Source organism: Chironomus tepperi, unplaced genomic scaffold (genome assembly GCF_022539635.2).
Source record: "Chironomus tepperi strain 1889 unplaced genomic scaffold, CSIRO-AGI_Ctep_v1 contig_445, whole genome shotgun sequence".
In the NCBI taxonomy this organism is placed as follows: Eukaryota; Metazoa; Arthropoda; class Insecta; order Diptera; family Chironomidae; genus Chironomus; species Chironomus tepperi.
Window position 1 is genome coordinate 2009578 of NW_027226567.1, and position 24021 is coordinate 2033598.

A 24021-nucleotide genomic window follows, 5' to 3' on the forward strand; every position below is an offset into this window, starting at 1 on the left:
AGAAAATTCACGTCCGAATAGTATATTTCATATAGTAAATAGAATACATTTATTTTTATTAGAAAAATTTCAATAAAGCTCATTTTACCTTAAAACTAATTATAAGATCACATTTCCATAATTGATACTGGGTTCAAAAGTCATCAGGTTTCATTTGAGACTCTCCTTCGGCAAGATAGACATGTAAAGCTCTGTGAAGCAATGCAATACCCATTTGACGCTTTTCTCTCATCTGTAAATTAAGGAATATATAGTGACACACCCTAGTCTAAGATTTTGGTCAATATTTCTTACCGTATAAGCTGTCGCTGCGCCATAATAATCTCCTCGCTTTAAATTTGTAAGATTATGCATTCCCAAAGCTTCAATGATGCATGCTTCTCGACTATATGCTTCCGATGGCATAATATTATGAAATATATGCAGACACACAACACCGTAATTCTCCTTCCAAATTTCAATAATCCTTTTCAATTTCTTACTTTCACACATTTTAGTCATCTTGCCAAATTTATGCTGGTCATAATTCTGATAATCATTTAACTCAGCATTTCGTGAATAGATTTTAATGGCATCATATAAGTGACTGTACGGTCGAACGCTTTTGCCCTTTCCAACATAAAAAATTGCATTTAAAAATTTCTGCCATAATTCCGATTTGCTCAATTGCTTCTGATGAATGGACATATTACTTGTGATTCTTGGATCGAGTAATAGGTAGACGAATGAAGTTTTGGAGTTCCCTTCTCGCCATTTTAAATGATTCTTCTCCGAGAAGTGCTTAACCATCCGCTCTTCAAGCTTCAAATAGTCTGTGATATTTTGTTCAAGATAATCATAATTTGTTACAGTTCGTTGAAGTTCTAATGGATATGCTGTGAATGCATCGAGAATATAATGAGTTATGAAAAATAATTTTGTAGTACAAATTTACTTACTTATTCGTGAATTAACTTCAGGAACGATGCCAAGACGATTTGGATACTTCTTAAATTTAACTAATTTCTTTAAATACAGTTTTTTTGTACTTTTTGTTATTGGACCTGGATTATCGCCGAAACTCTTCAATTCCATTCTGAGTGTATCTGTGTCATAGTCTAGTGGTGGAATTGTCACAATTGTTGATAGACTTGAATCACTAATTGCACAATCATTAAGTCTATTTAAATTTTCACGACTTTTGCTGATTATTTTCTTTTCATACAAGACAATTCCATTCTCAGCATCGGAATGGATGTAATCCTCTTCATAATTCTCTATATATTCGGAAGACTTTTGTGGTACGAGATCAATCATTGCATTATTATGTCTATTGAGATCACTATTAGCAGTCAGAAAGGAGTCACTGGATGATGCTACTTCATATCTAGTCGTTTCATCGAAAGCACTGTCATTACTCCTATTTAATAATGTCACATCATTACAAGTGTTCAAGTAATTAATGTAGCTTTTGTCAATTCTGTTATCCTTTTGAATTTGTTGGATCTGATCACGCCATGCTGCAATGTAACTTTTTCTCTTATGAATTGCTATACGTTGAATTACAATGGGATTTTGCATGAGTTTACTGAATGCCTTAACATTCTCTTCTGTCAACTCAAACAGATTCTTTTTTTCATTTTGTACTTCATTTTCAGTCGGTTCCTGTGACTCATTATAACTTTTGGACTTTTTATGTCTTCGATGAGTAATATTGATGAAATATGGAGAAGTGGCATCAAAATTGTAGTTAATTCGATTTGGTGTAAATTTTCCATGCTCAATATTCTGTATTGCATTAGTTACAGCATTTTTGACTGGTGTGCCGTCATTAAATAATTCATTCTTTGCTGGAGTTTTTGGTACTTCTAATTTTTGTGATCTAGCTGCTAATATTTCTTTCTTCTTTCTCTCGATTTTCTCTTCAAATATATGGTTCTTAATTATGTTAATTACTTCATAATGATTTTCCTGGATCGCATATTGAATTGGTGTGATTCCTTCGTTGCATTTTAAACTGACGTCACCATTATGATTGAGAAGCAATTTGACTATATTAGTACGTCCATAGATACATGCTATATGTAGAGGAGTCAGTCTTGATTCAAGACATTCACTAAACAAATTTGGATCTGCTTTTTTCTTCAAAAATAATTCCGTGACTTTCTCAGCAAATGAAACATTCTCAAATCCAACTGCAAAATGAATTGGAGCAATTTGTAGCTTTGGTATGATGACATTTGGATCTGCATTGTGCTTTTCAATCAGTACGATTATGTTGCTGGATTTATGGATAAGAAATTTTTGTAAACATTAAAAAATCAGACGAATTTATCAAAATTAATTATTTTACCTTAAGTTCACATCGTCAATAGCTTCAAACAGGCTAATTGCCAACTGTACTTCTTTATTATACATTTCTACTTTGTTTATCACTTAATTAATGTCAGATTTCATAGAACATTTTTAATTAATCTCTTTATTGAGCGTTAATTTTTCTGAAGCCAACTTCAAGTTGGTTCTTATGTTTAAATTTGAATTTGAATTTTTTCTGACCGTTATTCTATTTTGAATTATTTTGATACCTGAAATTAAGATTTTCAATTGAATCAACTCTAATTAATTATTTTGACATGTTTATTTATTAAGAAAATAATGAAAGAATTTTATAAAAGAAGAAATTAAAATTTAATAAACTTAATCAACTGGAACAAATTGAATTAAACGTTTAATTCTTCTCAGCAAAACATCAACAAAGTTTGAGGATGATTCCTGTGTTGCCAACAGCTGTTTAGAAAACGTCTCACTAAACACAGACACAAGATTTTGCTTTAATTTAGCAATCTCTTCATTCGTGACTTTCATTGTTCGCACTTCAGCAGTCAAATCACTTCCAATGCTCGAAAATCCATTTAATTGAAGTGCAGGCGTTATAGCACGTAGCATGTAATAATCCAAGTGAGACCACAATAAATATAAGCAATTTTCCAGTATAAAGATACAAAGCTTCAATTCCTCATTCTTTGCTGTAATTTTCTCCGTCAAGTGCTGATGTTGTTGTGTAATATTAACATCCAAACTTATTGTCGGCAAATTATTTTTTTGACGTAAGAATGTATCATAAGTAAGCTTTTCACGATTATAATATTCCACGCAACATTTAAGTTGTGTCACAGCAACACTTAAGTCAGGTGTCGATGCAGTCGTTTCCTGTGTTGACAAAATTTCGCTGTTAATTGAAAATAGAACTTTTGTGGTTCGATGATCGACTGAATGATTGGCGATGCAGTTTCGTGCGTATAATGCGATATTTGCGGCAATTTGAAGGAACACAAGATTCTTTTCAGCATTTTGCTTCTCAAGTTCTTCTGTTTCCATTGGCATTCCAACAGTTTTCTGGATTTCCTTTAAATTATTGTTAGTCAATGTGAATCTTGGGAATAAACTCATCATCAGCTTCTGTAGACGATATAAATGCGCACCAATGTCATTATTTCCACTCGGATCCATTAAATCACTAATGCTCTGATTTGATGCTCTAGCAATGAGACTTGTTAAGCCTGACAATTCCTTCAATAGTCCCAAATTCATTGACGGCGTTCCAGCACGTAAAACAATCTCAACAATATCCGAATGTGACAGCAGGAAGTGTGTAATTTGTGTCACAACTGATTGATTTTCAGGCCCTAATGTCATTAAAATGACATCACATAAATTAAGTGCTGGAAATAGAATCTGCTGATAACGATGATTAATTGGCGGAATGAAGGAATTGTCATTCATATCCATTAAGTTATTAATTTGAAAGTCTGGATGTAAGTCAAAGACCTTCATTTGTGATAAAACGCCAATGACACGATGTTCAAGCAATAATTCAGCACCGACATAAGATGATGCAAATCTTGTCAGCATAGCCATTTTAGATTCATAGACATAAAGTGCCTTCAAATTGTCTGGCTTGTTGTCTAATATCTTCTGTAACTTATGATCAGTTTTAAGAAGGCTGTCGATGATGTGGCCAAGATATCCACGAGATGAAATGAAATTAATAAATTGAGTCATTGTGTCGATGTCCAAAAGGAAATTAATGCTGGCAAAGGCAAGCATACGAACGACATCATGTGCTGTTGAGTCATGACACAAAATATCCACAAGTTTGTCACCAAATGACTGTAAAATTTCAACTGCCATTTCTATTCTGCTGTTTAAGTCTTCCTCATTAAACTTTCGCTTCATTATGGACCGATCAAGTCTTGAGACATAAAAATCTTCCTTTTGTTCCTCAATTGCCAACTTTTCTTTATCATTATCGCCTTTTATGATGTAAATAAAGTTCAGCAGTGCTGCATAAAGATTCATTCGCAATTTTTGACTTCCAGAACTTCCACTAATAATAATCCATTCAATTATGTTCTTAAAAATATACTTTAAATGTGACGAATTGGACTTTGTTGGACTTAAATCAAGTGACATTGATGTCTGATTCCCGAAGAATGTCGAGTCTCTTGACTCATTTGAACTTCCTTCATTCTTTTTCATGCATGAAACTCTCAAATTCATTAGCAGCAGCAATACAGTTGATGACGCAATATTTGACAATTCCGTAATGATTTGAGCAATTTGTGCAGGCACAACTTTCTTCAATAGTACTTCCAAAATTTCAATAATTAAATTTCTCTTTGTTTCAGGCGTAAAGAAGAATTGTGGCTGTACGCTGAAGATTATTTCCGTAACTTGACTCCATGATTCCATAAATTTGACATTTGCATTAACGAGTAGCTTCTGTTGATTGGACTGCAAGGCATACATCATAATTGACTCAATTTCCTGCAATATAAATTGTCGTTGACCTGCTGCGATTGTTGATTGGACGGAATTTAATTCCTCTTTTAAAATTGCATGAATTTTCTTCACATCAACAAGTTTCACTCCATTGGCACTTCCAACAATCTCACAGTTAGCAAACAAACTGTTCATTAATCCATTATCGAAATGATCCCATTTCGGGCGATCTAATGGCTTCAATTCAAACTCAACACAGTCAAGTAATTCACAAATCATTTTCGATATTTTGTTCCTTTTTTGTGGCATACTTGATGTGTCAATTCCAATTAATGACTGCTGATAATGAGCAAGCTCGACTTGAACACTTTCGGTGAAATTTGAGCATGATGACATTCCTAATAAAATCTTACACATACTTCCAAAATGACTTTGTTGATTCTTCTCAGCTGTTGTTTTAAGATCAATTGCTGCACATTTAAGCAGTGCTGTCATTTGATTCAAGACATGATGACTTTCACTGTAATTATTGAATGGCAATTGAGCAACATGACGGCAAAGGAAGTCACTGCAAGTTCTTAAAAATCGCATAAAAACTTCAGATGTTCTATAGTTGAAACATAAGCTGTAGACAAGTCCATAAGCACTTTCCATTAATTTTAATTTTGGTTCCGGAACTGGAGTGTTGGTTTTAACACATTCCAAATATTGATCAAGCATGTTGATCAAGGATTTCGAGCATGTACTTGGAAAATCTAAAATTCCTGGCTGCTGCAAATTGCTCTGCCTTATATCCTTATTGATGTCAAATCCGAGCAAGTAATGTGCCAAATTTGGTGCTGATTGTGGCAGTGCATCTTTTAACAAACTTATTATTTCCTCTTTAATTTCAACTTCCAGCATAAATCCAAGTTCGCTGTCTCCATCAATATCCACCTCATTTTCTAGACATTCAACAAATCCTTGACGAATCTCAAGCTTTACTCTTTCGTTGCTGGTTAGCACACCAAGCAATTGATTACTGACATTTGGCTGTAAAATGATTCGATGAAGAATCTTAATTGCCATTAAAGCTTGTCGTGGTAACCATGAATTATAAGTGACCATCTTAATGATATTCAGCATATGATCACTTCGTCCACTTCTTGGATTAACATCAAGTAACAATTTAGAACATCCAGTCAATAAAATTGGACTATTTGCAGCAAAATGTGCATCAAAAAAGACATGCTGCTTTTCAAGTCCCATTGTAATGATGCTTAAGCCGTACATAATTGTATTTTCCAGTTGCTTCTTTCCACTGAATGGTGAATAACTGTCGAGCATTGTGCAAGCTTCATCAATAAGATGCATCAAGAGACGTAAAAATTCAGATTTTGTGTGTAGTTGAAGTGTAATATGAAAACCTGGAGGTGGATTCTCTTCGTTGGTTCCGTGAGTTATTGGGAAGTCAGATGGTGATGGATCGTACATTTTCATAAACATTTCACAAATTTGAAGACATTTTTCAGCAACTTCCCATTTTTCTTGTGGATCTTTGAAGTTACGATTGTAAAATTTAAGGAACACAGTTTCAATGATGAAAATTATGTATGGATCTAATCCAGTTTTTCTAGTTCCAGCACCGAGATTTTTTGGTATAATAACACTTGATATTGTGTACAATAATTCAAGAACTGCTTTCGTCAACGGATAAGTCTCATTCCTTGATTCAATTTCTTCCAATTCTGATTCGATTCCTCGATTTCCAAAGTTACTAACGGATGGAACTGTGCATATAATTTGAGATGTTTCTAATGAGTTCCAAATTTGAATTGCAGTTTCACTTGATCTTCCTAATGCAGCCAATGTCAACACTAAATTTGCTTTCAATGTGATTATTACTGAACAGCTGATTAATCCAAGTATAATTGGAATTGGTGAATAATTTGGTTGTTCACAAAGTGCTACTCTTGCGACTTCATCATGTGTAGCTACTGTTTTGATGACATGCAAAACTGCTTGCAATCCAGCGATTTCTTGTGGACTAATAGCCCTTGAGAAGACCCTTGATCGATAAACTGTGTCATTAGCTGGTTGTTGCTCGCTACGAAGGGATCTACAACAAAAGCAGCAATTAATGATCAATATTTCAGGATTTGCAAACAGTCAATACTTACTGATAATATCGAGCCAATGAAGTAAAGAAATGATCCCAAGACACTGATGGAGTTCCAGATGTCCCATTGCCTTGCTTGAGAAGATTAAAAGCATTTCGTGCTGCTTGTGGGTTTCCAGACAGTCCAGCAAGCATTTTTAAATACGGTATGAACAAAGTTTGTGGCAATAAATCTCCAGCCAGACGCATAAATTTGAATAAACAAACTGAACGTGATGAGGTACGATGATAAGTTCCTGAGTGTTCCATTGGTCCCCAATATTCTAAGCTTAATTGAAGGTTCAGCTTGTCATTTTCATAGAATTTTCCAATTGCGCATAGGAGATTAGCGAAGTTGTTGTCAATATTTGATGGAGGTTCTAAGCCTTGCTGTTGATAGCTCAAAACTGTACGTGCTGTTTCATCAGCCCTTGCTCTTAATTCTGTCACTTTTGTATGCATGATTTCGATGAAATCAGTAAAGAGGATGTGAAGTCGTCGGTAAAAGAACTCCGTTCGGAAAATGATAGAATTTTCCATAAATGTGAAATTGAGGAATTCGAAGATTTTGAGATGAATGGCAAAATCAACAAGTTCCTCATCTTTTTCAATCAGTTGCTGAGAATTTGCATATAAATTTTGTGGTGCCATCCTCAAAGTTCCACATGCCAAACCTAGAGCAAGGATGGACAATGCTCTTAATCCATTAGATTCCCATTTATCATTCGAATCGGCAGCATCATCGTTAATAAGCAGTTCCTGCATAATATCATCAACAAAGCTCTCATCATTTATAATTGGCAGTCTACGAACAACATCTTCGCCATCTTCACGTCGGTGGATTATACTTAGATCTAGTGCATACAAAAGTGCCATTGTTAATGTTGTCGTAACATCACTCATTTCTCCTCGTGCACCACTCAATTTGGACTTCTTCAGATACTCTAAAATTCATTAATTAACCATTAAAATGCATTTAAATAGAAATATTTGATTAACTTACGAATGAGCATAAGTGTGACATCCTTTGGCAATCCAGATTGTGCAGCATAATTGAAAATGACAGATGCAAGATTCTGACGAATTTCTTCGAATAAATCTAAGACCATTCTGTGATGTTTAGGTGGTCCAAGTGCTCGATTCTTAGTCAAAAGATCCAGTTCCTTACTAATATCAAGTGATTTGAGAAGTTCAATGCATTTCTTTAATACTCCTTCTCCAACTAATGAGTCTGTATAGGCAGTGACTAACTGAATTATATCTAATGATACACCGTCTGTGCACCAAGAAATCCCCAAACGTGCTTGCATTAGATCCTTTAGTGCTGATGTTAAAGTCTTTCTTCCATCATAATAGAGCAAAATTGCTACTAAACCTCTTGGTAAGCCAGGATATTGTGGCATTTGTTGTTGAGCTGTTGTAAGAAGTTCCAATGCAATGAATTCATTTAAATTGTACATATCGGAAAGTACAATCGTTTCATCTACTAAATCTTTTGATAATGTCGTAAGTCCTAATGTTGGTAAATTCACTCCATGAGTTACACCTTGCATAATTTCTTTTCTACTTCCATCGTTCTTTGGCTAAAATGAGATATATTTAATGAGTAAAAATTGTTCAACTGGATTCCAACAACTTACAGGATTTGTCAATAATGATATGAAATGTTGTTTATTTTTCCGTAATACAGCTTCAAAGCTTGCTAAATTCACATCTTGTGTATTTGATACTAAAAATGACTGTATTTGCTGGCTTAAATGCTTGAATGGAGACCATAAATCGTCGATTATAGCTAAAATGGAAATATAAACGGCGTGCATTTGTTATTTTCACAATATCACATTAAACTTCTTACCTTCACCCATGTTTGTAAATCAATTACTATTGTTTGTCAGTGTTATAATGTATTTAAGTTATATACGGCGATAATAATTGCGTTTATTAATGAAATTAACTATTTTTTAATGCTGAGAAAATAATTTTTGCGCCGGTTCTGTGATTTTTAGATTCAAACTTTAAAAATCCGTTATTTTGAAATTTTAAAGTGCGGACGTTATGTCTCCTCGGTATATTGACAACAATATTTGTTTTGATCAGTTTTGAAAACGTTTAATGTTAGTTAACATTACATAGAATAAAATAACTCAATGTTAATTACGAATCACAATTTGATTAAATCAATGTCAATTAAGGCTGCTATTCACTCCAAAAGTAAATCAAATATAACGGTCGTTATTATTCAAAAATTTCAAATAATTCGAGGGGACATCATTGTACAACACGAAGTTAGCTTAAAGAAGGAACAACATTTGAAACAACAAAACAAGATTTCCATTAATTTTATTTAAAAAAGCTAGTTTAAACATAATTAGAGCATATAAAAGTGATTTTACAACTTAATTAACAACGCAATGAGTCGAGAAAACATAAATTCATGGATATAACGTGAGAGTTTGAGTGAGAAAAAAGGAAAAAAAGTTCAATCCTTAAAAAATTAATGAAAAAAATTTAGTGAATATTTTTTATATAAAGTGAATTGATAATAAATCGTGCATCGAACACACTTAATTAATCATCATGAAATTTATCAATTACTAATAAGCATTTTTTCAACAACAAGTCAAAGAAAAAGGCTAAATTCTGGAAGAATTTTTCAAAGAAATTTTCCTTAAACTAATCATTCATCATTCAGCACGAAAATTCTATCAACGAATCATCATGCAAGCCAAAAAGCGATATATACTCGTTGTACTGTCGTGTGCATTTCTAGCTTATTGTTATTTTGGCGGATATAGGATAAAAAAATTATTTAATCTCAATGGAAATACACCCGAAAATTTGCCATCATATGTTTTAAGTCAAAATCGAATAAATTATCATAGTAGTAAATATAATGTGAATGAAAATAATCATAACTTTATCTTACATAAGTATGGAACTAGTAAGGATAACAATAGGATTAAGCACTTCAAAGATAATGATGATCTCTATGAAACTCCTGAATATAATCGCTTAAAGGCATCAGATCATCACTATCATTCTCATCAAAAATCAAATGTTAATTTTAATGAGTGTACTATGGAAACATGTTTTGACTTTACTAAATGCTATGACGACTTCTTAGTGTATGTTTATCCATCGGAGCCAGTGAATTCTTTAGGTACGACGCCGCAAGTGAGTGCTAATTATCAGAAAATTCTAACAACTATCATAGAGTCACGCTATTATACGTCAGATCCTGAGAAAGCTTGCTTATTTGTTTTAGCCATAGATACACTCGATCGTGATTCATTGAGTGAAGACTTAGTGAGAAATGTGCCACAGCGATTGCAAAGATTACCATATTGGAATAATGGAAAAAATCATATTATATTTAATCTCTATTCAGGAACATGGCCATCATATCTCGAACTGGGACTCGGTTTTGACCCAGGGCAAGCAATTTTAGCAAAAGCCAGTATGAGTACTCAAACTATGCGACATGGATTTGATGTTAGCATACCGCTCTTTCATAAGCATTTTCCACTTAGAAGTGGACACACAGGAATGATAACTGCAAATAACTTTCCTGTAAATAAGAAGTATTTACTCGCGTTCAAAGGAAAACGCTATGTGCACGGAATTGGTTCAGAGACGAGAAATTCTTTGTTCCACTTGCACAATGGCAAAGATATCGTTATGGTAACAACATGTAGACATGGAAAAAGTTGGCGGGAGCTACAAGATGGTCGATGTGATGAAGATAATAGAGAATACGACCGATATGATTATGAGACTATTTTACAGAACTCTACATTCTGTTTAGTGCCCAGAGGGCGACGTTTAGGATCATTTAGATTTCTTGAAGCACTTCAAGCTGGCTGCATACCCGTTCTCTTATCAAATTCATGGGTATTGCCATTCTCTCCACATATCGATTGGAAGCAAGCAGCGATATGGGGTGATGAAAGATTGCTGTTGCAAGTCGTTGATATTGTACGTTCAATTAGTCCATCAAAGATAATGGCGATGCGCCAGCAAACACAAATTTTATGGGAACGATATTTTAGTTCAATTGAGAAAATTGTATTCACAACATTAGAAATAATACGCGAACGCCTTCCTGATTATCCTGTGAGGAAAGGATTGATTTGGAATACATCACCGGGTTCATTATTAACGTTACCAACATTCTCAGATAATTTAAGAGATTTTCCATTTTATTTGGATGTTTTGGGCTATGAACCACGCTCAAATTATACAGCTGTCGTATTTGTTCAAGTTGGACAAGCAATTAATCCATCATCGGCACTTTATAAACTAGTCAAAAGTATAACAAAAAGTCAATTTGTAAATAGAATATTAATTTTATGGGCAGCAGATCAAAAAGTGCCATCACGAAAGAGATTTCCATCGACTGGACATATACCATTGCATATAGTAACATCACTTAATTCACCGCAACAGCAAATGCAAACACATTCATCAATTGGTGCAACAGATGAGTCCCGTCCAAGCATATCACAGAGATTTCAACCTCATCCATTAATTGAGACAGATGCAATTTTATCACTTGATGAGGATGCTATACTAAATACCGAAGAAATTGATTTCGCTTATAACGTATGGAAATCATTTCCCGAGCGTATTGTTGGCTTTCCAGCTCGAGCACATTTTTATGATGATTCAAAGAACTCATGGGGCTACACATCAAAATGGACAAATTATTACTCTATCGTCTTAACTGGAGCTGCTTTTTATCATCGTTATTATAATTATTTATATACAAACTTTTTGTCGCATCTACTTTTGAAGACTGTTCAGCAATCATCCAATTGTGAAGATATACTCATGAATATGATGGTTTCGCATGTTACTCGTAAGCCACCAATTAAAGTAACGCAGAGGAAAGCATATAAAGATCGAGATAGTGTGAGAAGTGTAAGTATTTGAATGTGGTTTCATTGTGATTATTTTGGGGATTCTGGATGTGATGACATGTTGTGCATGAAATTCATTCACATAATTGAACCCCTATTCTTTTTATTTGCTTAAATGTCTCATTCATTAAATTACATCTCAGTTTTTGCGAATTTTTAAACTAATAAATTTATTTTAATTTACTTACAGCCTTGGAATGATCCAGATCATTTTATACAACGTCAAAGCTGTCTGAATACATTTGTTGCAGTGTTCGGCTACATGCCATTACTGAAATCCAATATGCGACTAGATCCAGTGCTGTATAAAGATGCAGTTTCAAATTTGCGTAAAAAATATAGACAAATTGAATTAGTAGGTAAAAGATAGCACTTTCTCTATAATTATTAAAACATTTAATTCCGACACATTACACACAAAAAACACACAGAATTTTTCTGTCTCATAGAGATAAAAGAAAAACATATATAGCCATAAATACATAATCTATTGATAATAACAGTAATAGTAAATAATAATTATTAACATAAAAATATAGTCAAATCGCGCTTTCATATTCGATTATAGACAAGAGTGTTATCACTTAAAACAAAAATATTCATCGTTCTCCTAGAGAAAAAATAAATAAATAAAAAAAAAAGTTTAATAACGTGTACGCATGAATGTGATTTTTTCCGTGTGAATGATAGTATCATTATACTGTAATAATCAACCAAAAAAAAAAAAAATCATAAATAGTATACATACATTGTTTACCAAAAAATACTCTAAGATTACGAGAATGATACATGAATCATAAGTTTATTTGTGAAAAGGAATGAAAGAATTCTGATGACTAATAAGAAGAAGTCCTTGAAATATTAAATATATATATTTTTTTACGATATTTTCTTCTTCGCAAGATGATTGCCAGACGTCTTTACGATGTTATCATAAAATTTCAAATAAAAATTACAGTACATTGTGAATTGTCAATCATTTATCAGCCAAGGTGTCGATAAAATGATGAACAATCTATTGCAAATTACCCTGATTTCGTTGTTGTGAAATCGATTTGTTCTTGTGCATGCTTAGGGGTGTGCTATTTAATTTAACGGTCAATGCCAATCTGCTTGTTTGTATTCAAATATGCACATTTTTTTAAATTATTTTGACCGTTATTTTTTAAATTTTTTTTGCATCCTTACCCAATTAAAGCTGCGTTTTCAAAATTATTTTGACCGTTATTTTTCTAAATTTTTGCATCCTTACCCAATTAAAGCTGAAAGAAATTCCTTTGATGACATTAATTAATATTTCAAAGACCATATTATACCCTCCATGTCATTCAAGACTTCTGAGAAGGAAATCTCGTAAAAATATAATATCAAGGATCGTAGATGTAACATTAGTTCATGAAATTAAGGAGAAGAAGAAATTATTTTTTTATCAAACGATAAAAAAGCCATCACTCATTTTGCATTTTTTTGTACATTTTACATTCTATAAGTTAGAAAAAAATTTAATTAAGTTACTTATGAATTTTGCATCACAAGCAAGCATTTTTTTTTGTATATTTTTAATGCTCCCCCCAAAAAAAATTAGGACAGATTAGAGAAACGAAACACTTAAGACATACAATCAAAAAAAATGAGACAAAGTAGTTAAGCTTCGTAATACTCACGTTTGTCTTACAATTCATATCGCATCACCCAGTAATAAAATTAAAATATTAAAAAAAAATTGCATTGTGATTCATTGGAGATATAAATAGGCTTCCCTATCTTTTTTACTATCCATCAAACTCGTTTCAATTATTTTTTAAGCTATTATTTATGAGACTCATTGTATGAGATCATAAGTTTACCTAGGTTGAATCTAAAGAATTAAGTTTTAGTTATTAATTATCTATTGCATAGATAATTGCTTTTTCTTAATCAGCATTTTCCTTTATGATGTGTTGTATGAATATAAATTTTCTTTTAATATAAATATGTGAGATAACAACATTAATTAAGTATGGACAATTTTCTCTCATGTTTGAAGCTTATAAAGCGCATTTATTGATAAAAATGAGGATTGTTGTGAATCTGTGGTGGGCAACATGTGTGACGTGGCACACTAAAAATGATGTATTGCCAAAATTATTTGGAAATATAATGAACCGTATGTCATGTGTAGTTTCGATTAAGGCTTACCACAAAGGTTCTTATTTACTTACTGTAACCATGCTCCTATATGGAACTTAGGTTACAACAAAATGCTTCCGATGTGACTCTGTTACTGGCAATGTCACTTAGTTTATACAAATTCCCTGTTCCCAGGATGAGCTGGCATTCTTTCACTAAGGTGTACCGCGAAAATAAAAGGTTGCAAATAGTGCTTTCAATACCGGTATTAAAATCCATATATGCAAATCACTGCTGTAAATTTTAAAGAAAATTTCTAGAAAAATCATTTTTTTAGCATGTTTACTGATTGTCAATTAGCGTGTTTACTGCTAAGATTGCGTTTCAATGCAAGATTTAATATAAAAATCATAAAATTTCGTCCAAGGTCTAGTAACTTAACTCATACTTACTTCCTTGGCTGGAATGCAAGTTTGCTAACTTCCGCGCAGAGAGAACGTCTAAAGCCGGCTTTATCCTTCGAGAACTTCTGCTAGTTCAGAATATCGCAAGGATTTATCATCCTTTTCTATACATACAATCCAGGAATTCTTTGGACTTAACTCACAACCACTAAAAATTTATGCAAATTCACTCAACAAAAGTCCTCATTTTATATCAAACATTGTTAAAAAATTGCAAAACAATAACGCAAAAGAGTAACAAAAAGAAGATCCAAAAGATAATTAGACATTTTTGCTGATAAAAATCATGTAGAAGAGATCCACATACACAAAGAGAATAGAAAGTATGCTAAAAAAACAATTTATAGCTAAAGCGTGATGAGAAAATTTAAATACTAATATGACGAGCATCTCTCATAAAGGAATAGATAATATATGTGCATTTTTTGCTGAGTGCAATATCTGAATTATGTTTTTTTGTATATGCATGCATTACATTAAATATGTATATTAAAATGGACCAACTGATACCAAAATTGGAAGTAAAAAAGAAATTTAATTGTTGGAAAAAAGATTAATTAGATGAATCCAGAGCTCGAAGTCGAGTCGACTTGAAGTTGATTACATTTGAGTCGAGTCGACTTGAAGTTGATTACATTTGAGTCGAGTCGACTTGAAGTTGATTACATTTGAGTCGAGTCAAGTCGACTTGAATTTGATTACATTTGAGTCAAGTCGATTTGAATTTGATTACATTTGAGTCAAGTCAAGTCGACTTGAAGTTGAATACTTTTGAGTCAAGTCAAGTCGACTTGAAGTTGATTACATTTGAGTCGAGTCGAGTCAACTTGAAGTTGATTACATTTGAGTCAAGTCGATTTGAATTTGATTACATTTGAGTCAAGTCAAGTCGACTTGAAGTTGATTACATTTGAGTCGAGTCAAGTCGACTTGAAGTTGATTACATTTGAGTCGAGTCAAGTCAACTTGAAGTTGATTACATTTGAGTTGAGTCAAGTCGACTTGAAGTCGATTACATTTGAGTCGAGTCAAGTCGACTTGAAGTTGATTACAGTTGAGTCAAGTCGAGTTGACTTCAAGCTCTGGATGAACCAAAAAAAGATTTTTTTTATATGTTGTAGGTAATTTGTTTAGTTTTTTTATAATTACTATTAATGTAGATGAAAAAGGATCATTGCCAAATTAGATTATGATTTTTTAATTGATAAAAAAAAATTAATTAATTTGAATAAATTTAAGAGAAAATCAAAAGAAATTAAATCCATATCTAAATTTCACATATTAGCAATTCTATCGCCTCAAAAAAATGAAATTTCTTAATTTCCTCCGCAATAGCAATCGAGTATGTACGATTTGAATTACATGAGAAAGACTACAATAATAAATAAAATATAAAAACATAACTTGATTTTATATATTTTCAATTTTTTTAATCAAACATATTTTTATAACGGTAAAATAATAATAATATTAATACTGGTAATGATAAAGAGGAACAGAAAAAAAATTGAGGATAAATAGTTTTAATGAATATTGTGAAATTAAAAAAACAAAAAAATGATTGAAATAATGGAAAATAATTGAAAAAGGAATCAAATAAATGTTGACATTTGTTATAAAACGTAGTGCATTTATTTTATTTTGAATGTTCAAGGCTGAACAGCTATGATATTTATGATAAAATTTTAATAATTGACGTTTCAAATTGAAGTTCCAGGATATAGATTTATTGACAGATTATCAGACTTTAAATCAGAATTTGTGGATGGTTAGAGAGCTTGTGGTAGACCGAAGAAATCCTGAAAGGAAGCTGTCGATAGAGACAACATTGCATTTGGTATTGGCAATTGGCAGGCGGAAGCCGGCGATAGAACCAGCTTTAAACGACATCTGAGGGAGGTCATGGATCATAGTAAATACGTACGGCCATCGAAGTAGGTAAGTAAGTATGACATGTTATCAGAAGCGTAGTCAGAAAAAGACTTTGCATATTTGAATTCTTGGAAGAGGAAATACCCTAGCAAAATGTAGAGTTTTTTACAAAATTGGAGCTTCGAGTTCCCATACCTCGTCCCGTTCGACGCAAACTAAGTAAGCCCATGAATACCTTGTTTCTCCAATCTTCAACAATACCCCGTTCCTATCCCACCCCTCAATTCATAATGCCATAATGACACACATTCCCAACAATAGAATTAAATCAGCCAACAAAATTAAAGCCATTCAATTTGTCGAGTTGAAAATTACATTTCCGCTTTAACAATTTATGGATATTAAGGATAATTCTCAAGTATCATCAATTATCATCCACACAATGCTATAGTAAGCAACTTATTTGCATAATTCTCCTATTTCCTGAATATTATTAGAGTGAAAATTTTAATTTTGCTACAAAGATCATACAGTCAGTTCTTTTAATATACAGCAATGTGTGAATGCTAAAAAAAATCATGAATGATCTTAGCTGTGTGGAATTTGGAACTTGACATAAATATCATTTAACAATAGACCAACAACTGTGAGTATTAAATTATTATTCTCTTTTTTATGATGTAGAGAGTCATGAATGATGTCCGTCAGTAATCTGGTATGTTACATCTTGTGGTATCATTTCATTAGTGTTTGAGGTTTAACATTGAGCGGCTTGAAGTCAGATCACTTTAATATGTTAGGAATCATAAATGAACGAATCCAATCTTAATCTCAGAAAGCTCAATGTTGATTCGACTTTGCCATGCAAAATCCAAGCCGACATTGAGCTCTGAACAGACCTCGAGCTTTGTATGGAATCGAGTTGACTCAAGTAGACTTCGAGCTCTGTCTCTGAATATCACTTAATAGTTTTTGATACTTATTCACAGTTAAACTTTACTACAAGTCTCCATAGTATCACAAAGTGATCCTTAGCACTTTCACTTTCTTTTCCGTATGCAGCACAACCAGATGATTTAATAACTTGCTTTTAAGTTAGACGACAAAAGGCAAATTTTCAATACTATTGCCTATTGGTGCCTACTTAAGTGGCAAATTAAGTAAAATTATTTGCACTTTTTTTTGGAAGTTCTTAACTATTCACACTTATCGACTATGATTTTTTATAGAATAGTCGACTCAAGTCTACCTAAAATTCGAGCCGACTTCGAGTTCTGAATATCACTTGAACCATAGATATCCATATTATCACAGAACGATCTTCAGTACTCTCACTTCCATTACATATACAGCACAACATGATGATTGATTAACTTGCTGTTAAGTTAGACGACAAAAGGCAAACTTGCACAACTATTGCCTATTGGTGCCTACTTAAGTGGCAAGTTAATTAAAATACTTTACGGATTCTTTCAATTTTTTTGGAAGTTCTTAACTGTTCACAAAACTAGTTGAAAATGATGAATATTTAGAAATTGCATGCTGCATTTATAGGACATTTGAAAATGTTGATAAGGCATAGAATATGATTTTTATTTTGACGATGAAATCTTTTGAGTCAACTTATGCTACTTTCTTATGATTCATGCTAAAGTTCAATATTCATTCATAATCTTTTGCGTTATTGCATATTACTTGTACTTTACATTTTCATTCATTCATCGCATGACAAAAAAATATCATAGAATCTCTATTTTTTTACATCATTCCTTTACTATGAAAAGTGATAATGCTTGGATGTTGACTTAGACTTTGCTATTGATTTTTTTTAAAGATTTTGGCTTCTTTTCTTCTCTTTGCTCACTTTGATATGAAAACATTCAAAAAAAGAATTTTTAAAGCACATGAGATGAATCATTAAAATAAAATTTATGTTCTTCTACTGGGAATTTCATCTAGTCGTTTGGATGGAATATATTTCAACACACATAATATCTCAAAAATATTATATGAACATAGAAATTGATATTGGATGGTTATCAACGGCGCATTTTATCAACGCGATATCTATTGAATGTAAATTTATTTTTACGGTGGAATAAAATTTGTGCTGATTTTTACTTATTAGATGAGAAAATTGAACGATTGGGATCGAAATTGACGAATTTTGTTGGATGGAATTGTGGTTAAATGGATTATAAGATCAATTGAAACCATATCAATTGAGATTGTTGTGACTAATTTCATTTAAATTGTCAACAGCCCGATCGCGACATGTTGAAGTGTTGCCGTCATATAGACGAAGTGTCAGTATTACATAGAATCATGTGGCAGCAACTGTAAAACGACAATTAAATTTTCCAATTGGCTGTCATTTGGTTCTAAGTATACTACCACCTCGTCGCCGTTCTATGGTGACATAGAATCAAGTGTCTCTGGATTGAAGCAACCAAATTTACAAATTGACTTCTTTTTATTTTTCTAAGTAAACTGCCGCCAAGTCACCGTGGAGACAACATTTCAACATGTGCCCATCGGACTAACTTGCAATATAGGCCGTAATTTGAATTGCATCTTGTCGAATATTCAGTGTAAAATTCTCAATTCGACATTAAATCTGAAAAGTTCATATTAAATTTAGTCTCGGTCTTCTAGTTCTTCCCTGAGTCCTTCTTAGAATAATCATTTCCAACAATCACATTCAAAATCAAAATTGATACTTCTCGGACAATCAAATTTCATTGCTTCATCCACTCTATAAAAATTGGCTAAACTAAGCGAGTGTAAAAAATGCAAAAAAAAGAAAGTTTATTTAAGTCTATTCAGAACAAAATAATTTTTATTGATCATCTTTCACACCAAAAGGCAATTTCGCACAAAAAAATTGTGTGTTTGATATAAAGAAGAAAATGACCTTCGATTTATTTTCATATCAGCACACAGTATTTTGAGTAAATCATTGATCAATATGTGTAGAAACAAAAGATGTGCATCACATTTATCACAGAAATTGGAAGCTATTTGAGTTTTATTAATTTTTTGTGTAAAACAAATGTTCTTCTTTTGCTGTGAATTTTTGATAAAGTTGGAATTCTACAAGATTCTTGCATTTTTAAAAGGTTTAAGGTTGGATTTGTTTGAAAGTAGTCTTGTCGTGGTTGTGACGAAACCGCTTGTGTCATTTTTGATGCATACATGTTGTTTTTTAAACCCGGAACACATATGAAATAGAAATGATCGAAAATCCGACCTCAGACTGATTTGACTCTGTACTAATGCCAAATTCCATCGATTCTAGCCTGAGACTACAGTCAAACTGCCCCGGAGTCGGATTTTTGTCCATTTCTACCTATCTGTGTGCCTTCCGGGATATTAAGTCTCTTATTCAATTGCATTATTCAAACCCAATTCTCACAAACTTGACATAAAGAAGTTTAAAAGATTTTTTAAAGTTCTTAATTCTGGAAATTTCCAACCTTTTTTTTAAAGCAATGAAAATTCCGATTTTATTCTACTTCATTGAGCACAAAGCCACTAACCAAAATTATTGATAGAAAAAGAAAAGAAAAGAAATGCAATTTAATTCCGATAACCGATGCTTTGAACATTAATCTTTTCTGGGAAAAGGAATCTTTTTATTTTTATTTTTGCAATAATATTATTGATGAGCTTATTTGTATCTTTAAGGATATTCATGGCTTAAGTTTTTAGATTCATATGATGCTGTAAAATGGGATGTCCTCTCCTAACTGACAAAAACATGCTTTTATGGTACAAAAATATCACTACGATACTTAAATCGGTCTTTTTGTCTTTTGAGGCTCCCCAGCGACACGACCGACACACAAGAGATTTAGCGCATATATCAAAGCTCTGTGAAGAAGACTTCTTCAACTGTGTCGTTCGGGCTTATATCAGAGATGGGTAACCTTTAATTGTCCGCAGCACACCTTGTTGGCTAGTCTCGACTGAAACCGCACACGGAATACGACTCATGGCATTTCCGAAAACTTTTGGTGTCACACTAGTGTGTCGCGTCACACATGATGCCCTTTAAACAAAACATAATGAATACAGCATCATTCATAAGAAATTAGATAAATTAAATCAGGCCTTGAAACTTCTCTTTTAATGACGTCAGACATGCCACAAGGCACATCATAAAATCTATTTTTGAGCTCTGTATAATTAAATTCAGTCAACGTCATCCAGTGCGTTCTCATCCGTGGCCAAATATAATTTTTAGAATCAACAAATCACATCTGCAATGTGCTGAAAATAAAAATTTTTAGCGAATTAAGAGAGTCTTTTAGGTCGTACTGTAAACGCCTCACAATTGCTGCCTAGATTCAGGCGAACAATTTCTTACCTTCCAAAATATTTGTTATCACTTGATGAGTTCATTACTCATAATTAATGTTTCTTTTTTTTGTTGATTCTACTCTCAATTGTCAACATTTAAAGACGTAATCTCGACTGTGTACTCAAATAATTTCAAAATTTATTAAAAATTTGTCAAGTTTTTGAAAATGTGGAAAGTTCAGCCAACCGAGTTCCTGAAAAGAACTTTAAATCCAATCAGAATCTTATGGGAAACGAATCAACCGAAAGGAAATCCAGAGATTTCAAACATTTATTTACAATTGGGAGATCCAACAATTTATGGAAATTTCCTGCCACATCCAAACTGTGCAAAGGCAATGTCTTATGCTGTTTTACATGACAAATTTTCATATTTGGAAAGTACCGGACTTAAAGAAGCTAGAGAAGCTGTTGCTGAATATTGTAAGCATATGGGAAATGTTACAGCTGATGATGTTTTTCTAACAACCGGATGTTCGATGGCTATTGAGACTGCATGTCGAGCACTTGCTAATCCTGGTGAAAATATTTTGACTCCTGAAATCAGTTGGAATTATACGACATGGATGAATGGAGTTGGAATTGAAACAAAGGGTTACAATTTACTGCCTGAAAAGGATTGGGAGATTAACTTGGATCATTTACAGAGTTTGATTGATGATAAGACACGAGCAATTCTTGTCAATTCTCCAGGTAAATTAAATGACTTATGATTTTTCATATGCAGCAACATTAGGACATCTGATGACATTATCCAGGATATTATCGACAATTCCTTAATCAAGACAAGCTGTATAAGCAATAAGTAGTTCAAACTTACACTACATTGTTTATTCTGCACTCTAAATAATCCATGTCAACAAAATAGGAATTAAGAAGTACAACAACATCCCGAACAGCACTCTTGTTGATATATCTACCCCATCTTTTATTAATTAAGTCTTATAACATGACAGTTTATTCATCACACTTTCTTTCTCAGGAAATCCATGTGGAAATGTACACAGAAAGGAGCATATGCTTGAAATCATTGCTTTAGCTGAAAAAAACAAACTCGTTATAATTTCTGATGAAATTTATGAATTTTTTACGATGCCTAATGTTGAGTACCATTCATTCGCTGAGTTGTCAGAAAATGTTCCTGTTTTAGGTATGTATGCAGGTCAGAGATTGAAGTTGACTTGGATTTTTAATTGAAATGTCAACTTGAGTCGATTTCAAGCTCTGTTGCAGGCTAAATAACCCATTCATTTTTGGTATAGTAACTAACTCCAAAACTCAGTTTAATATAATCTTGATTTTGAAAATATACAGCACAGCAAACATGCCATAAATAGATTTAAACACTCTCAAAAACCTTATCATTGACCCCACATTAAGATGAAGTCACACTTTTTTAATTACGAAATTCTAGTTTGTTCCGGATTGACAAAGAGATTCCTGATACCAGGCGCAAGATGTGATTGGCTTGTTGTCAATGATCGAGGAAATAAGCTTGAAAATTTACGAACGGGATTCCGTAATGCTGCTGGTCGAAACTTCTTTCCTAATAGTAGCTTGCAGTATGCGTTGCCAAGTATACTTAGAGACACACCGCAATCGTTTTTTGATGAGAATAACCAGAAAATCTATGTATGTAAACTCCAATTCACTAGTGTAGAGAATCTCTACTAGAGACACTTGATTAATACAGTGGTGAGCAACCTGTGCATCACGGCACACTAGTGCGCTTTCCAGTTTTTTTGGAAATGCCATTGAACCGCATGTCGTGTCGTGTGCGGTTTCGGTCGTGGCTCACCACTAAAGTGTGCCGTGACACAACAAAAGGTTGTCCACCCCTGTATTAATACATCGACCTTACATTCATTGAATAAACTCCCATTCCAGAAAAATGCACAAATCGTTTTCAACAAGCTCAAAACTGTAAAAGGTTTAAAGTCATCAATGCCGAAGGGATCGTTCTACATGCTCATCGGGATAGATTTAGACAAATTTCCCAAAATAGATACAAGCTTGCAATTCATGCAGATGCTAGCAGACGAACAAAGCGTTTTTGTCCTTCCATCTGAATGCTTCAATTATCAAGGATTTATTAGAATCGTATTGACAGCGACGGAGGAAATGCTTGTCGAGGCAAGTGACCGAATTAGAAAGTTTTGTGAATGTCATTATGAAGAATAAAGGTAAAAGTTTATGGATTTGAGAGAAAGTGCAGTTTCGATTATTTAGAGCAGTGATGGGCAACCTGTGAGTCACGGCACACTAGTGGAACTGTCACGAACCATATTCTGCATGCGATTTCAGTCGAGGCTTATCACCAAGGTGTGCCATGACAATTTTAAGGTTGCCAACCGCTGCTTTACACATTGTTTTTGTTATTCTTAGCAGTTTACTTAGAATCAAAGATAAAAAATCAAAAGTGCGCAGCATTTTTTCCGTACGTTTGATGTTCAAGCCCAAATAACTCAGTTATCAGTCAAATATTTACACTTGTGGTATTTTTCGTCAAAAATTGAAGGCGCGCTCGTTACGTAAAGTCAGCTGTTTCTCGAAAAAGTAATATGATGATCTTTATTTGATATTCTTAACGTGCAAAATGAAACAAAACTTGAACAAAACAAGGCTTAATCTTGTGACCTCCACAGAAGATTAAATAAAAAAAAAAAATTTCTCGACAGAGAGCCTCGTGATCGTAACCCGAGAAACATTTTATAGCGGATGGGATGCTCAGATGAATTGATTTAATTTTACAGACAAAGAAAATGTGTTTTGGGAAGAAAGATGTGGATTATGTGCATTTATGGATGTATTTTGAGGTTATAGTTTAGTTATGTCCGTCAATATTCGAAAATTTCACATTTTTTGAGGTTAACTTTGAGATTTTTTATAGTATGATCCTGATTTTTGAGAGTTTAGAACAGTATTAAGCAATTTAAAGTGATCATAGATTGTCGTAAGTTTCTTGAGTTTGTCCTAGGTTGCAGATCTCGAGTCTTGGACGAACAATGAGGTTTAACCTAAAACTGGAGGCCTGCGCATCTGAAATGCAGGCTGAAGCCTATAAATCTCTATCAAAACTTCAATATTAACCAAACTTTAACATTTGAATAATCAATCCTAATTTATTCTAAATTCTATGGACATCCTATTAGATAAACATAAACATTTTGTTGAAAATATCTGAAGTAATAAATCAAATTTACGTGATGATTCAAGAGTAATTTTTTTCTTGATAAGCTTTCTTTCTCTCCACGATCATTCATTCTTCCATTCTATATCGCACTATCTCGTATTTTCTACGTCATTTTAATATTTTTACGTATTACGAATTTCCAAAGGGGTATATAAGTGGACGAGATATTTTCTTTTAATTATAGTATCATTTTGAATTTTCATA

At 33.0% G+C, this 24021-nt stretch overlaps 4 protein-coding genes across 4 annotated transcripts; 2 read left to right on the forward strand and 2 right to left on the reverse strand.

The window, feature by feature from the left end:
- Positions 1–84: 84 nt before the first annotated feature.
- On the reverse strand, positions 85–2472 carry LOC139098328 (ankyrin repeat and LEM domain-containing protein 1-like). The gene is made up of 4 exons (XM_070650481.1): positions 2333–2472; positions 939–2260; positions 295–875; positions 85–232 (listed from the first exon to the last, which is right to left on the reverse strand). Exons 1-4 carry the CDS (start codon positions 2395–2397, stop codon positions 134–136), a joined length of 2067 nt encoding a protein of 688 aa, XP_070506582.1. The 5' UTR covers positions 2398–2472; the 3' UTR covers positions 85–133.
- A 126-nt stretch (positions 2473–2598) lies between these two features.
- On the reverse strand, positions 2599–8896 carry Nup205 (nuclear pore complex protein Nup205). Its single transcript, XM_070650217.1, has 5 exons — positions 8754–8896; positions 8539–8690; positions 7902–8481; positions 6921–7842; positions 2599–6859 (listed from the first exon to the last, which is right to left on the reverse strand). The coding sequence occupies exons 1-5, from the start codon at positions 8761–8763 to the stop codon at positions 2677–2679; spliced, it is 5847 nt and encodes a 1948-aa protein (XP_070506318.1). The 5' UTR covers positions 8764–8896; the 3' UTR covers positions 2599–2676.
- Positions 8897–9207: 311 nt separating this feature from the next.
- Positions 9208–15973, forward strand: ttv (exostosin glycosyltransferase 1 ttv). The gene is made up of 2 exons (XM_070650414.1): positions 9208–11818; positions 12008–15973. The coding sequence occupies exons 1-2, from the start codon at positions 9617–9619 to the stop codon at positions 12185–12187; spliced, it is 2382 nt and encodes a 793-aa protein (XP_070506515.1). The 5' UTR covers positions 9208–9616; the 3' UTR covers positions 12188–15973.
- A 4738-nt stretch (positions 15974–20711) lies between these two features.
- Positions 20712–22838, forward strand: LOC139098130 (tyrosine aminotransferase-like). Its single transcript, XM_070650253.1, has 4 exons — positions 20712–21317; positions 21607–21774; positions 22039–22256; positions 22512–22838. Exons 1-4 carry the CDS (start codon positions 20792–20794, stop codon positions 22803–22805), a joined length of 1206 nt encoding a protein of 401 aa, XP_070506354.1. The 5' UTR covers positions 20712–20791; the 3' UTR covers positions 22806–22838.
- The last annotated feature ends 1183 nt before the right edge of the window (positions 22839–24021 follow it).